The 26704-nt window shown below is 42.9% G+C and overlaps 1 protein-coding gene across 5 annotated transcripts in view; it reads right to left on the bottom strand.

Moving 5' to 3' along the window:
* The window catches only part of tbx4 (T-box transcription factor 4), a 34839-nt gene extending 11048 nt beyond the window's left edge, over positions 1-23791 (bottom strand). For 2 of the 5 annotated variants that reach the window (XM_076035865.1, XM_076035870.1), the window contains exons 1-3: positions 7979-8239; positions 3211-3356; positions 2783-2877 (exon numbers count right to left, since the gene is read on the bottom strand). In XM_076035865.1, the coding sequence (XP_075891980.1) occupies positions 2783-2877; positions 3211-3356; positions 7979-8000 (263 nt within the window). In that variant the 5' untranslated portion in view covers positions 8001-8239. Of the gene's footprint in view, positions 1-2782; positions 2878-3210; positions 3357-7908; positions 8240-10235; positions 10337-23596 lie in introns of those variants that run through there. The other 3 variants (XM_076035867.1, XM_076035866.1, XM_076035869.1) reach the window with 3 other exon arrangements.
* Positions 23792-26704: the final 2913 nt, after the last annotated feature.

Genomic DNA, 26704 nt, shown 5'->3' with positions numbered 1-26704 from the left:
TATATCAATGCGCGGGGTGTCAACAACTTTCTTTCCACCACTCCTACAAGATATCAAATGAAGTCCCAGTCAAAGTCGTAGAAATCGGTTTTCTTTCTTTTCTAAGAAATAATAATTTGTTATGATCATTTTTTTTTTCTGACACAAATAAAATGTTGAATTTACACTTACAAACAGATGTTTTAAGATACTTGAAGGGCGAAAAAAAGACATTCACAGTTCCTGAGTACATCTTCTTCTTAATGCCATAAATCCAACTTTAAGGTTCGAAGATATCGGCTCTTTCTTGAACGTTTTCAGTCTAGCCTGTCAGAAACAGAGGTCCGTTTATCATCAGAAATACGCCAGTGCTCGTAAATTCCACTCTGTGTGTTAGGAGTTCTAATAATGTGTTTTTGAAATCCTTGCCAAGGCGCGTTGACTTGCACAGAAATACCATCTGAAAATGCAACAGAGACTGACGTTTTGGATATTTTCAAGTTCAACCTTATAGAGTCTTAGGCTGCAGATAAAACAAACATTATATTTGTCATGTCACTCTCTGCCTGCGGGTGTTTGTTTAACGATACGTGTATGTGGTTGTTACATTTGGCTTTGACCTCGACGCAGAGTGTGAAACATTGTCACCGGTCACAGATTTATAATGAAAGTGCACAACAACCAAAGCGTTGGACAGTTGTTCGTATTTAAACTTGTTTCTATTCCCTAACAGGTCGAGACTCTGAAACTCAACAGTAGAATCTCCACGATGACACGGGACAGGAAGCTATGGCCTCACACTGTTCAATAGGTCGCCCAATGTCACCACGCAGACACATCACCACCGAACCACATGCTGAAAGTTGTGTTTTGTCAGAGTAAAGTGACAGTGAAACTGGTTAGAAAACACTGACCTGCATGTCTGAACCAGACTACAGGAACAGATATTCCAATTCCCCCCCTCAACGCTGAACGTACAACTAAACACTTCCCTCCAACAAACATTTCCTGTTTTCTCTTTCTGAATCGGCTACGGCTGCAAGACTTTTTTGTTTGGATTTCTCGCAGCAGTGAGAATTAAGCCACGTCGGGTCTGTTAAAAGCAGTCCTGCTCCTCTTTTAGAATCACAGATCCCCCCCGCCCCCCCGAGCTCCAGCCGCTCACGTATCTCCGTATATGACAACACGGTCAGGTGTCCTTTGTGCTTATTAACGGCAGCAGTGATGCATTCAGCCTCAGTTCATCCAGTGCCTCAACGCGGAGCCTCGGAGCTGCCTGGGCGACTGCAGAGTTCTTCCCTGCTCGTGGATTTAAGGCTCCAGCCTTTTGGCTCACGACGTGCGTTTTAACTCCTGATCTTTATTTTCTTTCTCAATTATATTTATCGCTGCTGTCCGTGATTCTACCAGGTCTCCCAAAAATAATCTGTCTTGCATCGCAGGATTTATAATCTCACTTCAAAAGAGATAAACTCATCACTGACCTGGTTCATATCACTGCTTTTGGTGGTTGGAAGTGGTGGAAAAAGGTTGTTGGAAACCCCGTGCTTTGCTGATATATTACATTAAGAATCCCTCTTAAGTCTCCAAGTGCAGTTTTTTTTAAGTGCAGTTCCCCACAATAACCCACACGCTCCTTTCTGCACGTGCACTGTCCCATCCAGGTCAAAACTGGAAGTTTCAATGAGATATTGGCTCCTTACACACACCCAGGGCAAGTCGGAGAACTTTGCTGGCATTCTTTCTTATTACCAAAAAAAAAATACCTGCCAAAAAAAATGTATGATAATTTTGTTTGAGTCTCATTGTGTAAAGTTTGAAGAGTGTCAAAACTTTCACTGCCCATTACTATACCAGTAGCCGTGATTAATCACAATTAACCCACAGCCTAACGCCAGCGATCGCGCCTGGCGTCGTCTTAATTCTGCGTGAAACCTCATCTGAAAGGATGAAGCTGCATGCGTGACCCTCAGCGGGTCTGCTGCGGGCCGCCGTATAGGTGAACACATGCAGACAGGTTTTCCCAGCACAGCTGCATAGCTCAAACATTGCAAAGGCCTTCAAAGGGCTTTAAGGCTTCAGAGCCCACTTCATCAGCTGGACAAGGGAAAGCCCATCTCTAACCGTTATGCGGCATTAAGGGAAAACGCCGTGACCTTTACATTTTTTTTTTTAACTGGAAAAAGAAGAAAAAAATCCCACGAGGCAGAAGTTGATTTTTTGCGAGTGTGCTCATTCTCTGGTTAACGTCCAAAAGGCCTCACCATCTAATCCTCCGCCCGCATTAAATCCAACAAGCCCGGCAGTCATTTGTGTTTTCAATTATACAGTCGCTGCAGCAGGAACTCGGCGGGTTTTCTCTTTGGATATCAAAGTGCTGCGCGTTGCCATTAGCTGTCTAAACACATGGTGGCACAAGGTCGGACTCTCTCCTGTTTGTGTAATTTATCGGTTACTCGAATCGCATCCTGCGTCATCCTACAGTTTCTGTATTTCTGCAAAACACTTCTCTTTGATCCAAACCCAATCAAAGACACCTTTGTCCTCGACCAATAAAGATTTTGTGGTTTGTGTGATTATGCAGGGGAAGTTCAAGTGTGTGTGTGTATTGGAGTATAAATGTTCTATTATTCATGACATTAGAAAATGAAGAGTATTTCATCCCTAAAAAATAAGAGAAATGCTTCCTTTGGACTTCACTTGGACTACAGGTTCAAAAAAAAAATTGTAAACCCCCCCCTCAAAAAAAAAACATTACAAAGTTTACAAACAGCCCAAGGCGTGCGGCCGCAGTGTGACAGACCTGCCTGCCTTGGTAATGATCATCTCTGTGCCGGCCTCGTGGAACTTCTTCCACAGCTCCCTCTCGTGAAGAGCCACCTTGATGTTCTCAATGTTCTGAGGACGATGAAAAGAGAGGCAATCAGGGTTGCCGATGAAAACATTTGACAAATCTTTATTAAAAATGAGCTGTTGACAAGCATCACAATATGATATCTAGACAGCATCCTGAAAAGAAGTCAATTCAAATTTCCCACTGTGGATACCTCAACAAAAGAATGCACAAGATGTGTTTAGGTGCCTCGGTTTATTTGTCGATTCTACTGAGAATGAATTCTCCATTAGGATTTTTCTGTCGAATTTTAAGATAAAATAAGACTCACTGCACCGCGTTTCAGCAGCCTCTGAATCGATTTTAATGGAACGCTGGGTAGTGGCTGTGTGGACTACCTGATCAGGATCACTGGAGCTGGGAATGCTGGGAGCTGCAGACAGGCCCAGTCGTGGCTGCTCTGAAAGGAGATCCTCGTCAGCGCCGGCCTGGATCCGGCTCGTACATCCATCCGGCACAGCTGAAACCTTCTCCTGCAGCATCTCTGCGGCGGGATTAGAAAAATACTCAGCTGTCAGACTCATCCAGGAAAAATGTCCATCGCACAGTCGAGACCTGGCATGTGACGCTGGCACAGTGAAGACTTTAAAACACTGGGGGGAAAAAACACACGGGGCATACCTTGATGATGTATGTCCCATTCACATGCACAGCCTCTATCTAGACTGTGCACGACTATGTTCTGCTTTTTTATTTTTTTTAGTTGTGATACAGAAAACAACAAAAGTTTTTTTTTTTTTTCTTCCAAACTTTGACTTCAGTCATTTTGGCCAAATGCAATAGATTTTGATGAACAAATGCAGAATAAATATTCTTTAGTTAGTTAGTTTATTATTCATTTATTTATTTATTTTACAAAATCTCTTTTTTTCACTTTTTACTTTTGTTCCTTTATTCCTTTGAATTATGAGTGCAGATACTGCACTCATAATATATATACATATATATATATATATATATATATATATATATATATATACATATACATATGTATACATATATATATATACATATACATATGTATACATATATATATACATTCACACACATGTATATATATATGTATATATGTATATATATATGTATATATATATATATATATACATACATATATACATATATACATATATATATACATACATATATACATACCAATATATTTTGAAACTGAAGGAGAATACTATGTTTGATCATTCATTTGCACATTCTAGGTCCATTTCTGCCTCTTTTGCACAATTATGTAAACGTGATGAAAACAACAGGAACAAATAGAAATAATATCAGAGGCATTAAAAAAAACAACAACAATAAATCTGATTAAAAAAATAATTCAGCGCTCTTGCAAAACTGTGTTTTATATCTTCATCATCAGTAGCTACGTTTCCATTACCCCGAGAACTGTACAAAACCTAGATATCGCAATTAAAGAAAAACACCTGAACTTTGAAAAACCTCTCAAATATCGCGAAAAAGGTTTTTACGCTCTCATGCGGTGGTTTTTCAGACCTGTTCATACAGAGGTATATCACAAAAGTGTCATGGAAACACTTTCACACATTTACACGTCACCGGACGTGACACATGGGGTCACGTGACCAGTTCACTCTAAGTGAAAATGGCGCGTTGTGTTTGGACAGAGGAGAAGACAGAATTTTTTTTATTTTTTTTTTTACAAGTAATCAAGAGAAATATACAACAACCCTTTTTGACAGCAAACAAACATAAACAAACGCAATTCTCGTAAAATATGGCAGGACAAGATTTTACGAGAATTATGGCTAAGCGCTTCACACCATTCAATGGAAACACCTGCAAATCGCAACTGCACTTTGTCGAAATCTTAGAAATATCACTTTTACACTGTAATGGAAACGCAGCTAATGAGTGCATAGCCAAGCCACGATGTAAATGTTTGGTCCTGTCCTTACTGGCTGTGACCGGACCTACTGATGACTTCTGCCTTTTGCCCATCGCGCGCCTCATCAATAAACGCCCAAAGGCAAGAATTCTGTGCGAGCGCTGCAGCGTCGGCGACAACGACGACGACGACGACGCCTACGAGAATTCCAGAACCCTTCCAGCGGTCCCGTGTGAACCTTTGCCCACGCGGACTTAGGGGCTGCTCATGCTCCATGACAGATAGTTAGCGAGTCAAAGCTCAGGTTTTATTACAGATCTGTGGACGAGGGGTCTGGATCAAAGCCTGGGGCAGCAAATCACGCTGACATCCTCTAATCACAGCTGGAGACAGAGGGAGCGGCCCTGCTGCAAAGCTGGGCCCCCGCAGGTAATGCAACCGTTCGCAAGAAAAACTTCCCAAAAGGCGGTGCCGTGTTGTTGTCCGCGCTTGCCGACGGAAAAAACGCACGAAATGGCGAAAAGACGAGACAACGAGATGGAGAGGACGCTGTAATAAACGTGGACAATGTATTAATGCGTGTCACAATGCTGACGTTCACGTCTCCGACACCCCACGGAGGCGCTGCAGATTGTCACTCTCACTGCTTCACAACCCTCCTCCCCCCCCCCCCCCCCGGGCTGTGTCTGTGTCTGTGTCTCATCCTGCTGCTGCTGCAGGCCATCACCCCAGCTGCACAACGCACAAACTTTTGCCAGCCTCTCGTCCAATTTTCAAGCGTTCAGGCTGACATCGGGGCCTTTGGACTGTAAGTTGTCGCAACCACGCTCGAGTTCCCCCTTCGACTCCCTGAGCCGCTAATCTACCCAGAGTCATTGTGCGATGTACCCGTCAATATATCCTCCTGATTGATACTCAATACCAATCTAAATTTCCTTAAAACACAGGAGGCCTATAATAACCTTACAACATTTCATGGGTGCAGGCCATGACAGTCTATATATCAACACACACACACATACATGCACAAGCTCCATGTGAATAGTATTTAAAAAACAAACTGGTCACATCCCAGTGACCATTAGTAACATACATACATACACACACATATATATACACACCCACACATATATATACACATATATACATATACATATATATATATATATATATATACATATACATATATGTATATATATATGTGTGTGTACAATTGTTACTAATGGTCACTGAGATGTTGTTAAGGTCACCCTGCCGAATATTCAATTTTTAAAATACTATTATTAATACTAAAGATATACTAGATATACAGTATATATATATCTTTCAGCTTGGTGAAAAAACATGAGACCCCCTTACATTTGGCTTTGAGGCTTTAAGGGGGTGTCATGGGTTAGTTGGGGGGAGGTGACCCCTCCGGAAACCCCCCTGTATTTTGCACACTGCTCAGAGTGTCTTCCAGGGGTGTGAAAACCTGTTGCTTGGCTCTCCCTCCCTCTGTGTGTAAACACAGAGCGGCCCATCTCTCCTCCACCATGAAAGTGGAAAGTCGGCGGCCAGTGTAAACTGATGGAGACGTTTGCGAGCGCTCATAAAGATAAGGCCCGGCGGTGGAATGGTCACAGGGGCCCCCCCATCTTTCTTTTTTCGTTTTTTAACAGTGTTACATTTTTTGCCTCTCAGCGGTTGTGTTTAGCTGAGCCGCAGGAGCCACTCAGCACCGTTTCTGTTTCTGTCAGCCCGCCAGGGACACTCAATCTGAGAACTATTCAGGGCATCTTTCCCTTCTGCAGCCACGGCACCACTTGTGCGCCTCTCCTTGCCGCAGGCCTGGCAAATAAAGGGAGGGAAGAATAAATAAGATATAACCAGAGTTCTGATGGTACAGACACAGCTGACAAGCTGACGCCGTAATGTGTGTGAAATCCACCGGTGAGTCCGTCCTGCCCCCAAACGTCCCTTTAAATAGATGCATACACATCCACCTGTGAAACATTATATTGTAAGTAGCTAAGCAGCAGAGATAAACAGGGCCGAGCAGAGCAACAAGGCTCCACTCTGGTGCACGAGCAACAGAGACGTTCCTGCAATGGTGCAGACAGTGTCAACTGCTCTCTGATTATCAATATCAAACTCGGCCATTTCGCTTCTGCAGATGAAATGAACGCGGCTGAAGGGCCTGCAGCATCAACAGCAGAGGCTCCTCATTCCAATCTGAAGGTCCTCCGACAAAATAAAGAAATAAATCTCCCGCCTTGTTTAAAAAAAAAAAAAAAAAAAAGTGAACTGCACGGGATCGTCATAGTTCACCGCACATACGTCACAGTGCACTGAAAAAAGTGAAAAAAAAAAAAAAAAAAAAGGCCATATAATCAGTGTTATTAAATGATCGCCAATCAGAGTTCTCCCACGTGAGACGCAAATAGGCGCAGACGTGCTCAGATTCCAGCGCGCGCCACTCCAAAGTGCAATGACAGATCAAATCTTGTCAGGAGCGAAGGAGCGAACGCCAAAGAACGCATGATGATAATGTATCAAGGAAAAAAAAAAGCAATAAAATTCACGGAATTATGGATGAATAACAAAATGATGCCCTTAAACCCAGGATTAGTAAATATTGTACTATTTCTTTTAGTTAACCTTTGGACTGCCAACACATTTTTAACCTTATAGAAATAATAAAGAAAACCAAAAACAATTTATATAAACAGAGTGATATTAGTAATATGCCTATGCAATAGTATAAAATTCGTAGACAATTATTGATATTAATAAAATGCCGATTATAACTAATAATACCAGATTGACTCATAAATAATTAAAACAATAAAATACTATTATTAGCCAACAGTCGTCATAATATAATAGAGAATTTGATGCACGTTTTTACAGCTAGAAACTAAAATACACCACAGGTGTTATTTTTTTTTTCTTCATTTTTTTAAATCGAAAAAAAGAGAACAGGACTTAAAACAAAACGACAAAGCTCGACAAGTTCCAGGAAGATGAAGAAGAAATTGTGCGGACTCTACCTCACACTGCGATCACCGTTATCAGATTTAAACAGCTGCGGGACGTTAATGCGCTGATTATCGCAGCTGATTCAACTCCGCACTGATAATGATTAAGCCCCGCACTCTCGCCCCCTCACTCCCTCCCCCAGCCTGCTGACACTCACTCCTCAACACCGCAGCGGCCAACAGCGTCCACCTGACGTCCCCTGATCGGCACCGCTGGATCCACCTCACCTCGCGCCTTCACCTTCATCATCCGCTTAAATCCATCCCGGCGCGCCGCCGCTCTGTCCAGTCTGCGCCTGCCTCCTCTCCCCGCGGTGTCCACACACACACACACACACACACACACACACACACACACACACACACACACACACACACACACACACACACACACACACACACACACACGTGTTTCCCCGCCTCCTTCCTCCTAGAATCTCCTCTTCTCCGGCGGGACCCAGGCGGCTGGATGTCCGCCGGAATGCGTCGGTTCCGGGTTCCGCCGCGCGGTTCCTCTGCTGCCCGAGTGCCCTTCAGCCTCCTTGGCGCCCAGTTGCGTTCTGCGCCTGTGCGGCGCGCGATCCGAGTTCTGGGGTTTGAGGGTGGGAGGCTGGGGGTGTTTTCTTGGAATTGCGCGCGCACGCAAACGCACGCGCGCCCCATTGCTGAACGCTATTGCCCGTGCAGGCAACCCTGCCGTTTGAGAGCAGCCTCCTCCACACTGCGCGCCTCCATCAGATCAGCGGGCCGCCACTGATGCTGCTGCCGGCCAGCGGTGGCTTCCAGCCGGACTGGGCTCCTGCTGACGGTCGGTGAGATCCATCAGCATCAGCATCATTATCTGTCCAGTGTCTGTAACACTTGCATCCGCCTCTTGCCCTTCAACTTCACAGCCGTGTTATGATGGTGATCAGCGGCCTCAGTAGCATCAACACCTCCGCATCACATCAGCACGACAACTTCAACCTCGGGGAGCCTTGAACACACCTGGACCACTGAGCTACTGTTATTGGACATGCTTTAGGTAGCGACAAACATACATACATACATACATACATACATACATACATACATGAAAATAATAATAACCTCCCATTCTAAGAGCCAAGGATGTCTGAACCAACAACCTTGAGTTGACTTTATTTAAAAGAGCCCATTTCATAATCAGTCCATCCCATTTTAAAAATGTGCTTTTCCTTTATTTTTTTTAATCTTTACATTAATTTTAAAAGAAATATTCTCTCGGTCGGCAAAAAAAAATACATTTAAAAAAATGCGGTCCATTTCTTCCTTGATGCCGTTTTAGTGAATGACGGCTGCATGTAAACAAGTGGTGCGTTCAGGCACAGCGTCCCTGCACGGCGCGACACGTGAAACACACTGCGCACAGCTTCTTTTTCCACTTTCTTTTGGTGACACTGAACCTGAATGATCGCAAAACGTTGAGACATTGATAAACATCCGTTTTAAAACCCTGGTTGCTGAATATGATAACTAATAAATACATCCAATAATAGCAGGCAATATTTGCTTTGACTTATTTTGACGTTTTTTTTTTTTTTAATTGGCTTGCCTCGGATCTTCGTGGTTAAGATTTGTTTTTTTATTATTATTTTTTTTAATTTTTTAGCTACTGTTGATATTATTAAAGCAAATACATTATATGACATGATATTGCATATGGGTTATTTTCGAAATGCAAAGATAAGCAAAATTCTTAAAAAAAAAACTTCGAAATCAGTCGTGTGCGTGTGAGTGTGCGCGCACGCTCCTGCGCCGCCCTCGCAGCTAAAACGATGCTCTTGTGGCTTTGCGGCGTTGTGGTTTTCCCACCAAGTCCACCGGATTAGATCAGTGCAATCTAAAATTGCGTGTTTGTTGCCAGACGCGCAACAAGTCGACCCCTCCTCAGCTGCTTCAAAGGGCGCAAACTGCAAAGCTGCGGCACCCGCGCTCTCATGCGCGTCACACTCGAAACTGCCGCTCTGCCTCGCCCGCACTCCGACCATCTATTAATCTGTCACTAATCCTTCTTTTTATTAACCTCGCAGTTTTTAAACAAGTGTCTTGCTGCCGCAAAGTGGCACGCTACGGCTTATTGGAGGAGAGTCTGTCTGAAGTCTTTCTCGCGTCGAGACTGTTGCGCCTTTAGCTCACTAAAAAACAGTTTTCTGTCCAAAAGAAAGCGCCACAATTCAATAATGATGAAGTGTAGACGTGTAAAACGCGGCAGCAGAGTGAGACCTAACACTTTCCTCTACACCAGTGATGCATCAAAGGACGTTTACATTGGCTGAGCTTATTTAAATAAGGCCAAAAGCTGGTGAAAGTAAAACATCCAAAAGGCCTGACTGCAGAAAAGGTGACAGCCGGCACATTAAATCAGCTTTGCCGGGGTACGAGTCATCACAGACACCAAACGCAGCTCAACAAAAGTAAGTATAAGGCTTCATAATTTAGTTTTAGTAATCTTGGTTCTTCCTACCTCCTATTGGCTCTGGGCTCAGCCTGACCTCTGCGCTCCTTCAGGCCAAAGTCAGTCCTCGCACTGCGCCAGAGCTGGGCAAGCGCCACTGTTTGGGTCTGCTGCAATCAAAAAAAAAAAAGGCAAAAAAAAAAAAAAAGTTTGATTTTTTTTTTTTTTATATAGCGGTAGAAATGAACAGCATGAGGTTGTGGAGAGGAATTGAACGTGCACACACTCCCCCCAGCCAGTCACGTGGTGGGAACGGGAGGAGGATACAGAGAGAGGGAAATATGACTTCCATGAGCTGCGGCAGGAGCTGCTGATTATAATAACATGGCAAACAATGGCAACATATCACCACAGGATTATGTTTCTTTTACTTATCGTATAATAATTCTGAAAAGTTGAAATAATCGGTCAGTGGAAGTGCACTTTAACGTACTTATTAAACAAACAACCTATCTTTCAAAGTTGAATTGAACCTGTTTGATTTGACCTGTGTGGAGATGTGGACAATGCATTCCCCGATTTAATGTGGCATCATGTAAAAGATTTAATAATTTGATTGACAGAAGAACTTAAAATTGCTAAAGTCATACATTTTATTAAACGGCGACAAAATCAGTCAAGTAAAGTTTTTGTCTAACAAAAATCTTATGAGTTATTTGACTTTGTTCTATTTAAAAATGTCTTTTAGGTATCTAAACTTGTCAAGTAGAAAACACAAGCCTGGGGGAGGAGGGTGAGGGGGTTTCTGAGCACATGTCCTGGTGGCTCCCTTCTCTGGTCTGGTCCCACTGCAGCTTGCCAAACTCACTGGTGTCTTCACTGTGATATTATCCACGGCTGACCACCTCCACTTTACAAGCTGCATATTTGCATATCAGGATGCAGTAGTTCAACTTCTTTTTGTTTTGCCGAGTCATTCATTTGCACTTTGCACATCTTTTTAAAGTGTGGAAAAGGTAACCACTGTTAGCAGGCACATGGTGAGCGTGGGTGGGGGGGGGGGTTATACAGAAGATTCTTCAGATGAGACCTTAACTTTTTTTTTAATTATTAAGCTGTAAGCCAATACAAAATAGTTGTTTGCATTAGCCTCTCCGTATTCTTCTATATGAGTTGTGCTATATTTGTATTTACTTGAACTTTTTTTTTTTGTTCCTTTTTTTTAATTTTTTTTTTAAATGAGGCAACAGAGACAACGACATCTCCAACTCTCAGTGCATTTCCATTGAAGTGGTATCATGTTACCTATGATGAGCAGGTGACTTTATCATGCATGTAAAAACATCTTAGGTCAACGACATCTGAGACGGGCTTCTATCCTGCTTGTTTTTTTTTTGTGTGTGTTTTTTCCATTGGTTTACATGTGAAAGCGGATTCCTTTTACAGATAACACTGACGTTAAAATTTCCCTCTGCATTTCACATTAAAAAAAAAAAAGCTTTTCGCTACTAGTAGAGGTAAAGCCATAGTGACTTATCACTCAACCCTGCTGCCTCCCTCTGCACTGAGCTCCTCCCAGCTGCAGCCCGTTGCCCATTTCGCTGATTTGTCCAGATAACCGTCTCCATTTGCCAATTCAAAGTGCCTTTGTGTGGGTGCCTCATTTTAGTCGTGGGCGGCGACAACAAATGCACATGACGGATGAAGCTGCCTCTGCGTGCCATTGGATGGACAAACCACCAATCAGAGAAGCGAAAGATGAACGGACGTACGGCTGTGACTGGCTGGGACAACAGCAAACGTGTCGTAAATGGGTGCTAGAACAGACGGTACGTGAAGCGAATATATTGGCTAATTGAATTCCGAGTCTGGATGCACCACTTTTGTATCCTTCAGTGTTATGATGAAAAGTAGATAAATGAAGCATCAAGTGTTTTTTTTTTATTGTCTGGACTGTTAACTGTATCTGAGTGTCCTGTGCACCCCTGCCAACGTGTTTAAAGGGATAAATAAACTTCATCTTGTCTATCTTATCTTTTCTGTAGTTTCTAAAGTGTTTTCACAAAGACTGTATCGTGTGAAAATATCGTGTGATAATAATAATTTTATTGACTCGTTTTATTTTTTTTGAGGCAACATCAAAGACTTGGAAATCTGTCGGATGTAATTGAGCAGCACAATAACTCAATGAAAGACAAAGTTCCAGAATTAGGATCTCTTTGGTGGCTTCTTCATGGTTTCTCAAGGGCACCTCATCTCTGTCCAGAAGGGTTGTCAAGTTGACACTGGAACACACATTAATTCACAAAGAAACTTGTGAATTCCGAATGAAAACACCACGTCTCTGTGTTCAAACACAACTTCTTCTTGCTGAAAAGCCCCATTGGAGATTAGGAGGCCAGATGTCTCGGTTCAAAGGTTGATTCGGTTCAGCTGGGGGAAGGGGACTTGAACCTAGCGTTGTTTTTAATGCGTCACACAGTACATCTTCATTATGAGGAGAAATTAAGCCGCGTGGTTACATTAAATGCAGACCTAAATCCTCTGTGGCCAATTAATGGAGAGGTTGTGGTTGGAGTTTCCGCAAAGGCCCTTAAATTAAGTCGCAGTCACTGGTTTGGCACATTTGGAAATTGGCTGTGCATGTGTGTGTGTGTGCGTGTGTTTGGCTGTGAACTCTTCAAATATAAATCTGTGTCTGGGGTGGCAGCTATTTGAAGATCTGGTGTGGTGAGACATTGTTTTCGAGATGAAACCATGCCTTCAAAATATTAACTGTAGCAATCGAATAAAACGCTCCTAAAAAAAAAAAAAAATGTCATCATCCTCAGTATTAACGCGGCACTGCGCTGTCAACATTGAGAACCGAGGAGCCCGGCGACACTCGGAGGCTGCTGGAGCTCCATCGCTCGGCAGCAAAGTGGCTCCATTGTCCAGCAGGCTCTTCCAAACTGCCGTGAGAACCAACGCAGCGGCCACGTCCAGAGGATGACAGGTCGCACGTGAAGGCTGATTTTCCTTGTGGTTCGCACGTGGGACGAGCTGACGTGCGATTGGTTTGTAGTGATGCTAGAGCTCGATGTCGTTACAGCGTCTGGTTTGCAAAGGGAGTGTCGCGGGACTGTTAAAACCACTTCGGGATTTCAGTGTTTAGAGGTTGTGTCACATATTTTTGGAAAATATGTTGAGACTTTAAAAAGAGTGATGAAGTAAAATGACAAAAAAATACCTTATAGTTTGTGGTTTATCTTCTTTTTCCTCTGAGGGTTTTCCCCATGTGCTTCATGGGAGCCGATTTCAGCCAATGATCGGCTGTAGAATTACTATTGTCACGAAAGCATAAAGTCATGTGACACACAGGAGTTGCTGTTGTACCTGTTGGACAGAGCCAAAGAAACCTTGAGGGCATAGTTCACTAAACGCTTAAATTATGATAGCGTATGAGATTTAAGTGCTTTAATGTGATTCGTATGTTTGACAACAAACAAGTTTTAAACTGAAATAGAGATCAGAGGTTCTGAAATGTTGTCGCAAACGCTAAAAGAGAATGAGTCATTTTGTGCTTCAGCACAAGAAAACTGTTTATTATTCATTTGTTTATGTCAACTTTTAAGCAGCACATCTGCACTTTATTTTACAATGGCTTTTACAATGTCCTCACCACTGTATCAGTGATGTTTTTTGGGGAAACAGAAAATGACCTTATTAATCTTTCACACTCACTCAGCCGCAGCATTAAATGCTTTATATTTTCACATTTTTTGTCTTTATTCCTCCTGTGCAGTGTTTTAGACTTTTTTGCACTTATTTTAAGCTGTTATGTTGTTGTTGTTGTTGTTATCTTGCCACTTTGTCCATGACTTCATTTGACCTGGGTGTAATTGGTTAGGATTGTGTTTGAAAGCAAAACCATTCCAACTAGATAGGAACAGCGTGTCCTTGTACTTCTGTACGGGAAGCTTCAATTTTGGGGTTGATCTACTTGATTTTTGAATTTTATGGTTGTGTAAAAACCGGGCACTTTTCCCTTCCTTGTATTACTGCGACGAGGTCTGTTTTTAAACTGGGACCCTATTGATGTGGCACTGAAGCAGACAAACTGGGTTACAGCTCCTATAAAAACTGCTCCTGTTTATCCAGCGACGCTCCCCTCGGGCGCTTGTACTTAATCAGTGTCATGGCCTTTGTTTTGCAGAGGTGAGCCCCCGTGCTCTTTGAAATGGGTGCCATGTTTGCACTGTGACCATTTAATTCAGTGCACAGCACTGATGATATTAGTGTCAGGGTCAATTGCTGATTTCAGTCGGACTTTAGAAGCAGCCTGGCTGGCGGTATGTGGGCATCATGTGCTGCTCGGTTCAAGATCTGGTCAAACTCATAGTCTTACTTACACACAGGCATGTACACACACACACACACACACACACACACACACGCACGCGCACGCGCTTGTCCGGTTCTTCTGATCCCCGAGCATGTGACACGGCAGACATGGGACCAGGTTATCCTGCCAGCTTCAGAGACTCTCAGCCAGTGGAAGTTGTGGCTCGGACCTCCCATGGTGGAACCTCTGAAGCCCCCCGTCACCTCCGTCCCTTTCCTCCCGTCTCACAAGTGCAGCAAACTGCTGCGTTTCAGTGTAAAGAATTTTGCCATGTGCCACTCACGCAAAAGTGAGTCTTTTTTCTCTCTCTCTCTCGCTCTCTGCTGCCTTTTAATTTGCTCGTCCAACAGTAGATATTGATCAAAAATGCCGTCGTTCCATTTTGTTTTCTTAGAGCAAGTAAGCTAGGAGGAATTGGAACCACTGAATTCCATTCACAGGCCTGAGACTTTCAGCTGTTCTTCAGCAATGATCAGAATACGTTGGTAAGTTCCTATGTTGGTCCTCTGCGGCCTCAGGTTGTGTCTCTATAATGTCCTCCGGGCACTGCGATGTCGTGACACTAAACTTGGGCATCACTGCCAGCGACACGCACGCGGAGCACAGCGGCGTGAGACGGGCAGAAGTTTGTCTGAGGTATTTATTTTTTTTTTTTTCTGCTTGGTGCTATTAAAGTTAAAGGGGACTCCGGGATTTAAGAGAGCAGTTGTCCTCTGCCAGCTTTGCGCCACGGCTGCTGCTGCTGCTGCTGCCGCCACTGGTAAAAAAAAAAAAAAAAAAGAAAAAAAGAAAAAGAAAAGAAAGAAAGAAAAGCTGGGCAGCCATTTGTCTTGCTGCACTTCACTGTATCTTTTTTTTTATTGAGTGCGAGTGATTTTCTCAGCACTCAGCCTTTGTTCTTGCGAAGGCCAGAAATCCCATGAGTGCTCAGAGGGAAAGAAAAACTTCCCGCACCGATGTGACTCATTTCATGGGCATTTTTGATTTGTCTTAGAAAATCACTACATCTGTCCCTGATAGATGTGCCTGTTGTGTAAAATGGGAGAGAGAGAAAAAAAAATAATGACTTGGTCCAATGATTTCAACTTGCAGAAATACAACCTCAAGTTTTACCGTCATTAATTCACTCATATTCTCTGGAGTAAAAACATGTGCCATCATTTTTAAACTATCTTTGCCCATGTTACACACACACACACACACACACACACACACACACACACACACACACACACACACACACACACACACACACACACACACACGTGGATTGGACGTGGAAGCGAAGCGTCGCCAAGCGCCAAGCGCTTCCATTCGGCGCCCACGTTAATCAATGTGGTGGTTTACTCTAGACGCGAACAAGCGCGCGGCTCGCGCCATGCAGTTGTCGTTTCGGCGTCTGCTCTATTTTGTGCGCGAGTGATCCTCGTCAATAGTACAGGAAGTCGTTAAAAAAAAAACGAGACAATCCGGTGAATTTTCAAAATAAACTAATTTCAAAATAAAAACCGAATGACAAATTCGATCATATTTGTATGTTATATTTGTCAGTACATTGCATCACAGTGGGGGATGAATAGTTCAAGTTCGAGTTGAAAAGTAAAATATACAAATTTTGGTAGTACTAGTAATCATTACTATGTAATGTTACAGTTATGCCCATCTGTTATCTTTGTGGGCTTGAGTTTATAATAATTTTTTTTACCCTGTGCATCTTTTGTTTTGTTTGTAGTACTTGTCATTGCTCCAACACGAATAAACATGCTGCAATTGCAGAAAGCAAGTATTTGCCTACTCCCATGTTGATATGGTTATTAAAAAAATGGAAAAATATCAGTTTACGGTAAATTTAGAGCAGATAAAAACATATGCGATTAATCGTGAGTTAACTATGGAAAACCATGCGATTAATCGTATTAATATTTTTAATCGACTGACAGCTCTAACTATATATATATATATATATATATGTATACATATATATATGTATATGTATATACACAGTGTCACACTTTAATACGATATTTTGAAAAACATTGATATTCAATACTATTTGATACTAGCAACCATAGAGATTTTAGTGCAAAAATGTTTCTTTTTATTTAAAGAAAAATAAGGAACTTCGTTCTTGAGGTAGAGCACTTTTTCAAGTAATTCTTTTCATAGTAACAGTATGCATCTACTTTTTTTTTTTTTTTTTTTTCATTTTATGCACTTATTTAAAGGCCTCAGATGGTCACACATTCAAAACAAAAGGCATTTCAAAGCAATTGGAGAAAAAAAAAATTTCAAAATGTAAATTATATTGTGGTTTTGCTGCAGGTTCAGTCTTCTCAGCTCCAAGTTCTCTGTGGTGCTAAAAGACAAATTAAGAGAAAGATACGTGGTTTATTTTTATTTAGTTTTTCCCTTTGAATCATGCCTTTAAAATAACTCTGATCTTAATGAATTAACCTCACAATGAAACCAAAGAACACATTAAAGTAAAAGTGATGAGTAGAATCCCATCATCGATCCCATCATCTTTGGTTTCTATTCAGATATTAAGCAATGCGTCAAGCCTAAAGCCAACCTACTGAAACTGTATATATCTGGTAATATCATTGACAGTTCTCTGGTAATATCCACACCAAGATGTATAAAGGAAAAGCTACACACACGCAAACAGAGAATCATTTCCGTATCCTCCTGTCGAGAGCGGATATGCAACCCACTATTGATTAGCTTTAGCAACGGCTCGCGAACAGGACAACACGTTAAAGTAAACGATACATTATAAACTCTATGCAACACATGCTTCAAGTTACACTGCTACCAACCACTCCGAGTTGTTTATACAGGTCCGGGTGTCTGTCTTGGAGGTACTTCGCATTCGCGTTCGCTACTTGTGCTCAGCACAGTTCTGTAGCATCGCTTGCACATCGGCTTGCGACTGTCCTTTGGCTTTCCCTGTTCATCACACTCACATCCAAAGAACCTCCTAAACAGCACTTCAGCTGTTTTGTTTATTTATCAATACTAGTGTCAAAGGTCCTGCACGTGCCATCTTAAGGCAGCTTACAAACGACGGCTAAAAAAGAAATATCAAAAAAAACACACAGCCAGCGGTGTTTGCGTGAGCGAGGGGCTGCTGCACGTTGGCTCGCTCCCCAGGGCAGTGCTCGAGTGTGTGTGTGTGTGTGTGTGTGTGTGTTGGCAGCAGCGCATGTCTAAACCAAGGAGGCAGGTCGAGTATTGATATATTGATTCTATGGAAAAGTCATATTGAACCGTTTTTATTTTTCAATATCGATATCTAATATATACACTGATATACATATATATATATATATATATATACACAGTATATACACACACATATACATACATACATATACATACATACATCTATGTATGTAGATAGTAGATATATAGGAGATTCCGTTGTTAAATACATAGAAAAAATAGATAATGTATGCAGTTAGTTTTAAACTTTGAATTGATTAATTTACACTTTTAATTCTCTTGTAAAACAATCAATTCATGTATTTCATTTTTGCCCTTTAGCCCTGCATGGTTTGCAGTAACAATATGACCCTGCAAAAACCTTTCCAGGACAAATAGCTCAGAGTGTTGGAAGGTTGACTTGACTTGATCTGAAGTTGTCGTTCCACTTCTCGTGTGACTGTGCTTTAAAGACAATAAAACAGAGAAGACTCAGAAACAGAGACCAATGGCTGTCGGGATCAACAGCTCAGTGTGTTGGAGGTCTGACTGGTGTTGGAGGTTAGTGGTTCAGTTCTCCTTTGACTATTTTAGGTTTTGGCAGCAGCCACCCATTGGTGTGTGAATGTTTGTGTGAAAGGGTGACTGAGAGGCCTTTGTAAAGGGCTTTGGGGTACCATAAAGGTGCTGGAAAAGCGCGATATAAGTACAATCCATTTACCATTGAAAGTCAAGGAAAAAGAGAAGACTGAGAAACACAGATGATAAATATAAAGATAAAAATGAATACATGAATCTCTGCTGAGGAAAGCCAGAATCTGGCTTGGCGTCTGCTTCCTTCCTTGATTCCTTGCTATTTCTTCCTGTTGAAATGGCCACTTCTCCTCAAGCAGGTTTATATATATATATATATATATATTTATATATATTCCACAATGCGCTTTTAAATTTGACTCGTCCGTCATAAAAGTGTGCTAACAAGAGAAAACAAATATGAAAATAAAGTTATATTCCAAAATACTGTCAATAATCTCTCCTTGCAATGCACTTTGGACACAATGGACTTTCTGAAAACCCCTGCCCAAAATGCTTCGGCGGTGTGGCCACATCGCCAAGGAGTACATGCAAGTTCATAGCTTGAGAGATCAAATATATTTTTAATTCTTCTAATTGCGTTTAATAATTTTGTTACTTTGTGCATTCACTGCTACCGTTTGTTACTTCTCCATCCATTTATTCATTTCTGCCACTTTCAGTCCTGCATTAAAAACTCCCGTCATGTGGTCACAGAGACAGACAGACAGACAGACAGACAGACAGACAGAAGGACTGACTGCTGACTGACTACTTCCACCCCACCAATTGGGCCACTTCTTCCTCTTCTGCCGCATTTATCTTGACATTTTTGTCGTTTGGACATTAAAAGAGACTGGACCCACTGGCCACTGCTGGAGTTACAGTCTCTGCACCAACCCTGTTCATGTACAGCAATAAGCCGTGGCTGCTGTGGAGGCTTAATGGAACACCTACATCGAATCACTATTTCATTCTTGATTCAGTGACAGTGAAATAATAATTAGATTTCTCTCTGATTCGCGCAGCAGAGTGGTTCTACGAGAAGTCAGTGCAGTCAGTGAATTCAGCAGGTGATTTTAGTGGCTTAGAGCCATCTGTGAATGCAATAAAAATAACTCGCTGGAATCAGAGAATAAAATCTATTATTCATATGTTGTTGTTTTTTTAAGAAAACTTTAGAATCCTTCACTACCAGGAAATATTGAATAACTGAATAGCTCAAAATGTTTCTGAATTAGAACATCAGAAAAAAAAAATGAATGAGGAGACGGCTCTCGTTGCCAATGCAACCGAGCCAAACGGTATGGCTCGCGAAAAAGGGACGCGGAATTCTCATCACTAGTAACTGGTGACACGTCGCCGGGTGATAAACAACACTTAGCCAAACTGTATCCTGCCTTTGTTTCCAAAGAAAGGGCAGCATCAGTCAAACTTCAGTCTGAGTACACTGGCTGTCGGCGGAGCGGCCCGAGAGTTTATCTAAGCGGGCGCGGGTGTACGTTACATGCATCGGAGCCCCCGGCGGCTTGGGGGTGGGGGAGTTGTATGTTTTTAGAAGGGCCGGCTGGTTTAGTCTCAGCGTCTTGACTCTGGCCCCGTCGTGCGTTCATCACGCCGCCGACTGTTAGTCTTGGCTAATCTCTCGCGTTCATCTCAGTGGCGGGCCTGGTGTGTGGAGGCCAGGGCTCCCGATGCCAGTCAAGCAAATGATTTCTCCCGGGGGTCGGCCGCCCGGATCCCGCACAGTTCCTCTCGCTGTCCTCTTCGGGGGGCACGCTGGCGGACCCGACGCCATTCAAGAGAAATATTTTTTTTTTTTATTCGGGCAGGTTTTCGCGGACGCGGTAAACGGTAGCCGACAGTGTTCCTCGTTGTTCTCTCGTTGTTTCATCCGCAGCGGTGAAAGAAGTCGGGGTCCTGTGCAGGCCTTCGGCATCTTCTTCTGCCAGAGGCGGTGGCAAATGTATTCGCATTGTGTATTTTAGTAAAAGTACGTAGACTTGTGTATAATACTCTGATAAAAGTAAAAGTACCGATTCAACTGCTTTGCCCAAGTAATAGTGAGAAAGTGCTGGTTCTGAAATGTACTTGAGTAAAATGTAAAAAAAAAAAAAAAAAAAAAAAAGTTGAAACAATACATTCAATGTTACTGGCACTTTTACACTTTTAATTATAATGTTTTCAACATGTCTCTGTACTGAACAGTGACCCATTAGGCTGGGGTACTCTATAATAATCTCCCTCTAAAATATCATCCACTTATATATTGACCTACACAGCAGTTACAATGACAATAAGTTACTCACTTAGTTAAGTTACTTACTAAGTTACTTTTAGAAGGATTTGTATCTTTGAAAAACTTTAAAACACAAAAGTAAGAAACGCACTTTTCCCGAATGTAAGGAGTACAAAGTACTGACATTTGTGTTTAAATGTAGGGATTGAAAGTAAAAAGTCGTTAATACTCAAGTGAAGTACAGACACCTGAACAATCTACTGGAGTACAGTAACCAAGTCTTTGCACTGGGTAACTTCCCCACCTCTGTAATGAGTGACAAGATGAAGGCAGCCCAGCGTGGCCCCTCTCCAGCCACTTCATTAGCCGCCCGGCACTGTTTGGCTTTGCCTTGATTTACAGCTCCTCCAGCTGACGTCCCTCCGTTTGTAATTTGTCTCGGGAGCGGCAGCGGCGGCGGCAGCAGCTCACACAGGGGGAGGATGTGCCGTGATACATATTCTTTACATAAAGCTCTCGCTGCTGGGTGTATTTATTCCAAATGCAGCTCTGATGTATGCAGGGGGAAGACCAGGAGGGAGCGCTAATAGGCACGTAGTCCTCCCAAAGCATCCCCCCCCCCCCAACACACACACACACACACACACACACCCTTGAATAACAGCTGATTAAAAACCACTGTACTTGTATCGACAGAATGTCCTACTTTTAACTTTTCCCTGTGTTCACTTGGCACTGTTTCAGCAGGGGGGGGTGGGGGGGGGGGGGTAGGTGGGTCCACATGTTGAACCCTCTATAAAGAGCTTTACTGAGGGGTTGACGAGGTCTGGAGTGGAAAGCCGTGAAGCTCAGCACTCGTTACTCTTTCTTGGAAGTGAGCAAGTGAGCGGGCGCGGGCGGTGCTTTGATGTCGCCTGGGCGGTGTTTGGGATCAAATGAATCATCTTCCTCGCCCGCGCCCAGCGCAGGGAGGAAAGCAAAAGCCCCGCGCGGGCCGACCGCGCTCGTGTTTGACACTGAGCCCTCCAGAGCCATAATAGGCAAACGCATCTGCACACCTGAAGGTTTTTTGTTTTTTTGTTTTTTGTTTTTTTTTACTGGAGGTTATTCTTGCACAAGCGCTGCACGTTTAATGAGCTCGTTTTTTGTGCTTCTGGCAGTCAGACTGCGCAACAGTCTTGTGTAAGGCTGCCAGAGTTTTGTATTGATGAAAAAAAGAGCCAAAACTAACATTTTTATGTTACACGGGCATTAATGGAATGAGAAGTGAAAAAAGAGACTAATTTAAATAAAGCAGGGATTTTTTTTTTTGATTTTTTTTAAAAAAAGTTTTATGTATATTTGAAATTGGTTGTGGTGCAAATGGAAGTGTGCAACAATGGTCTTAAACAGTGTTACTCAACTGGTGGGTCGCCACCCAAAAGTGGGTCGCGGAGCTGTCTTGATTCGGTCACAACTTCGTGGCTAGAGCCCTCCTCCTCATTCCTCCCTTTTAAAAGGATTTTAAAAACTCTCTCTATATATACTGTATGTATGCAGAAAATGTTCAATTCAATTATTTCATTGTTTTATATACTAGAAATGATAGAAAGTGGGCCAGCTTTTTTTTTTTTTTAGTGTAATAAATTTGAGTTGCGACTTCATGATAAGGAAAAAAATGTGGGTCCACAGAATCCACCAGTCTAGAACCACTGAGCTAAAATGTTCTGGCCCCATGTGCTTGTATCCACTTAGATTATTCTGTGTCATAATGTAAAACCTCATCACGGCCTTGATTTGTGCTTCACAAATTAAAAGTTAGTCTAAATCATCAAGTGTCCAAAACTTGAGCACAGACATGGTGGCAAACTTCAGTCAACAAAGTATAAAAGGGGGCCGAACTCTCGTGTCTGTGCGGATTATAATTCATGTTTCCGTTTTTTCAATATCCTTCTGTGACTGATGTGGGGATGCAAGTTTTTTTGACCCCAAAAAATTTTAATAACTAAGTGTGCCACCTAGTGGTCGTTGTTGAAGCAGCACGTGCTCAACCGTGACCAGCGGACTTCTCCCACTGTGTGCTTGCTGCTCTAATCTACAAGACCGTGATATGGACATACTGCTGTGGAGGTGGTGAGCTAGAAAGTTATGGACAAATAACACAGAAGAGTGCACATGTCGACTGGATGGACTGTTGGCTCTATGACCACAGTGGATTCTGGGACATGATCTGACCCCTGAACAGAAAAGAGCAAACAAAGGCCAGGCGGCTCAATGACTTCTGAGGTCTGACAAGGGAAAAATACAGTTTAGTATATAATAAAGTTTATTTTTTGTCTATATATTTTTTTTTAATTGCACCAGACCCCGATTGTAAAATATGCCTGGCTATTTATCATTATTATTATTATTATTATTATTATTATTATTATTATTATTATTATTATTACTTCTTGTTGTATAACATCGTATATGTAGCGTATCAACGTCTCCCCTCCCTCCTTGGTGTATTATCCAGGAGGGGGCGACAGCTGTGCATGCTGTGCAATTGTAGCCCCTCATTGTACGCGCACACATACACTATGCAGGGGATGCTGCATGTGTCTGTTTGCTTTGAAAACTAAATTATTATTACTAATTATTTGTTTTGGGAAAAAAAAGAAAAAGAAAAGGAAAGATGCAACACTTTGAGCTGCTGAACTTTCATGCGGACCTGCATGTTGGAGAACCAGGACCCTCGGTGGCCTGTTCTCTGGGCCTGCACTCCCTCAGAAGCGCCTTTAATATGCGTGTTTAGGAGGTGCTGATAACCACGTAACTCGGAGCAATGTGTTTTCCATTTGTGTTAGACGAGTATCAAGATTCGGACTGAATCGTGTGACACCCTTTTAGGCAATGGCAAAAAAAAAAAAAATGAAGAAATTTAAACACGCTATCGGTCAGTGGAAATCCACAAGTCTTTTACACCTCCGCCACAAATCCCTCTCGCCATGTGCTTGCATCATTTTGAACAGAAACAGAAGTGAAAGTAGGGAGAGAAAGAACACTGACCACCGCTTCACTTGCTTCCATGCTAGTAGTAGTCTGCATTGTTTACGTCTTGATGGCAGCAGCGGGGCAGCAGCTCCTGGACCGGGGGACCGTGCAGGCCCGGGATGTTTGGCCGGTGGGAAAGACGCCAACAGCCGGCGGTCGAGCGGTCTAACCCGCGTTCAAACACCCCGCTAACGTTAAACGTGAGAGGGGCTCCGGTGAGCCAAAGCAGGCCGCTGCAGTTCCTCCTCCCCTCCCTCGCTCACTCCCTCCTTCCGGCTGAGGCAGCCGACCTGTGATTGGCTGCCACCCGCTGCAGCCCGGACCAGTGAGGCGACTGCACCTGAGTTGAGTAGCCAATAGGCTGCCTGCACTGTCAGCAGCAGCCGCAGCAGTGGCAAAGTCTGGAGCTTCAGCTCAACAATTGACACAGCGGAGACGCCGAACAGAAACCGAGACCGAGAGCGGCCCATTCACACAGAACAGGCGCCCACTGTGGCAGTGCGCACGGAATGGAAATGTGTGTTTGAGTTGACCAGTCCGTTAAAAATATATGCAAATATTTTTGAAACGACTATCTATTTATCTATCTATCTATCTATCTATCTATCTATCTATCTATGTATCTATCTATCTATCTATCATTTTGTTTGTTGTATTGTTAATGTTTCCATTGTTTTGGCTACTACATCGGCACTTTTTTTTGTCATGACTTTAAAATCTATTGCTTGTGTGTAAAAGGGGCTGTAAGCGCATATTTATGGCAAAATGCAGTAGTGTGAGATTCCTCACATAGACAGTTTCAATATACAATGATAAAGAAAAATACACCTTTAAAAAAAAAAAAATAGATATCTTGCGGAAATGATCCATTCCCTTGAAGTTTAATAATTTGCCATTATTTAATTATTTGTTGTATTTGGCGCATGATGCAAAATGTGGTCGGTTTTTGTGCGCGGTCAATGCTATTTTCCTCACTTTTTTCTTTTCTTTTCTTTTTCTTTTTCTTTTTCTTTTCTTTTTTTAAATTCGGTACCCGAGTATGATTTATTCTTGATTCAACCGTATGCTTTGTATAGAACATTAAAACCTCACGGCGACCGCAGATGTTAGATCAATTTAGCGGAGCCAAAAAGGGGCAGAAATGGAGATAGAGAGTCAAGTGAAGTTCAAGTGCCGCAAAAGGTCTGCTGGAGAAGTAGTCCGGCATATGCACTTGGTTACTTTTCACCACTAAATTCCATAATTTATTGCCAAACTATATGCCTTTACATCCTGAAACACGTGATCCAAGGGGCGAGAGTGCATCGCGATTTATGGCGGTTTTATCGCACAAATCATTGAGAATAAATAATAAAAAATAAAAAGAAAAAAGAAAAAAGAAAAGAAAGAAAGAAAGGATGGAGAGCACACACACAACATGGAGAATAAAACCTGTTGAGTGTGTGTCGGGGCATGCCGGCTCCCAGCGCACTGTCCCAGATAAGCCAGAGGAGATAGCAGGCAGGAGGAGGGCCGCCCTCCGCTCTTGTTGTGTTGCAGCCTTCGCACACAAGTGCGCACAAGAAAAAAAAAAAAAAAAAAAACGGCCAGGAAAAGGTGCACTTGTGTCCTCCCTCCGCACCGCAACCGAGCAACACAAGGCCCCCAAAACAGTGATCATTTCACAAAGTTGTGAATAATCTTGGCCTTTTTACCCCACGCCGTCACCAGTCATTAGTGCTGATCCACGGGGCCTCCACGGGAGCCTATTGATCACTCATTGACTGATTGATTTAGACAAATACTTCTTTCTCCCGGAGTGCGAGGTCGAGTCTCCCCTCGCCGCTAATTGAAGATAACAGAGCGGCAACAATGGCCCCCGCAACAGAAAGAGAGCGCCGTGATTATGGCCGCAGACAGAAAAGAAAATGAAGGAGAAGAGGAGGGGGGGCAGGGTGGGAGGGGTGGTGGTGGTGGTGGTGGTGGTCGTGGGGGGTGGGGGGTCTCTAATTAGGAAGCGGGGCGGTGTGGAGGCTGTGGCCGGCAGGCAGGCGACAGGCGCCGGGTCCCGGACAAAAGGCTGTCTGCTGCCCTAAACTCCCCCCTGCTTAACCCTTTAAACTGAGACACACACACACACACACACACACACACACACACACACACACACACACACACACACACACACACACACACAGAGAGCCTGTGAGTGTTATGACAAAAAACAACAACAATGCACAAAATATTTGAAATTATTATTTCAAATAGTGGAAATAATTACCACCAGGCCCTGCTGTGAGCCCCCTCCACCCCGCGAACGTGTGACGTGAAGCGGCGTGTTTATCGTGAGGAACCCGCGACGACACGTGGAGCGGTTCCAGAATACGGAGGCCGGCGGCGGCTCCCAGATAACCTCCCGGCTGAGGTAAACAGGCAGCGGCTAAAGTGTCTCTCAGGCTTGCAGAGAGGATGTGTGTCAGCGCGGCGGAGAAAGCTCATCCTATAAATACGTACATTACTCCGAGTCTTTCTAAAATTACAGCCTGCCGCACAATGCGAAGAGGAAACGCTGATTGACGCGCAGAAGAGGAGCGGCTCAAAATAGCGGCTGGAGGGCCGCCGTGCGCGCAGGAGACACACCTCATTGGACATAAATAACCATGAGCTGCAGCCACGGCCTTATAGTAGGATTCTTACTATTTATAGTATATCACGCCTAGTCACGTCTATTCTTTTCGCTTTTGTAAGTAAAAGACAGAACAATAACTTTGTTTTGTGCTTTGTTAATTTAAAAGCACAAAACAACTTTGTCGTTTTTTATTAATCACGCAGCTCTCAAGCAGATGTCACTCTCAGAAAATCGGCGATGATTTGTTATATTTATTCAAATGCAGATTGTAATAAAGGAAATATATCCGCCGACACGAAATCAGACTCGTCAAACCTTTTTTTCTGCAAGACCAACAGAGGGCGCTCCTGCCACACGGTGATTTGTGTAACAAAGACGAGGGTGACTTTATTACTACTACTACTACTACTTCTACTACTACTACTACTACTACTACTACTACTACTACTAATAATAATAATAATAATAATAATAATAATAATAATAATAATAATAATAATAATGCGTTTGCAACA

The sequence above is a fragment of the Nelusetta ayraudi genome, unplaced genomic scaffold (genome assembly GCF_046127955.1).
Source record: "Nelusetta ayraudi isolate G7.1 ecotype Tasmania unplaced genomic scaffold, CSIRO-AGI_Nayr_v1 ptg000048l, whole genome shotgun sequence".
Classification (NCBI taxonomy): Eukaryota; Metazoa; Chordata; class Actinopteri; order Tetraodontiformes; family Monacanthidae; genus Nelusetta; species Nelusetta ayraudi.
This window is presented reverse-complemented; position numbering and strand designations above follow the sequence as displayed.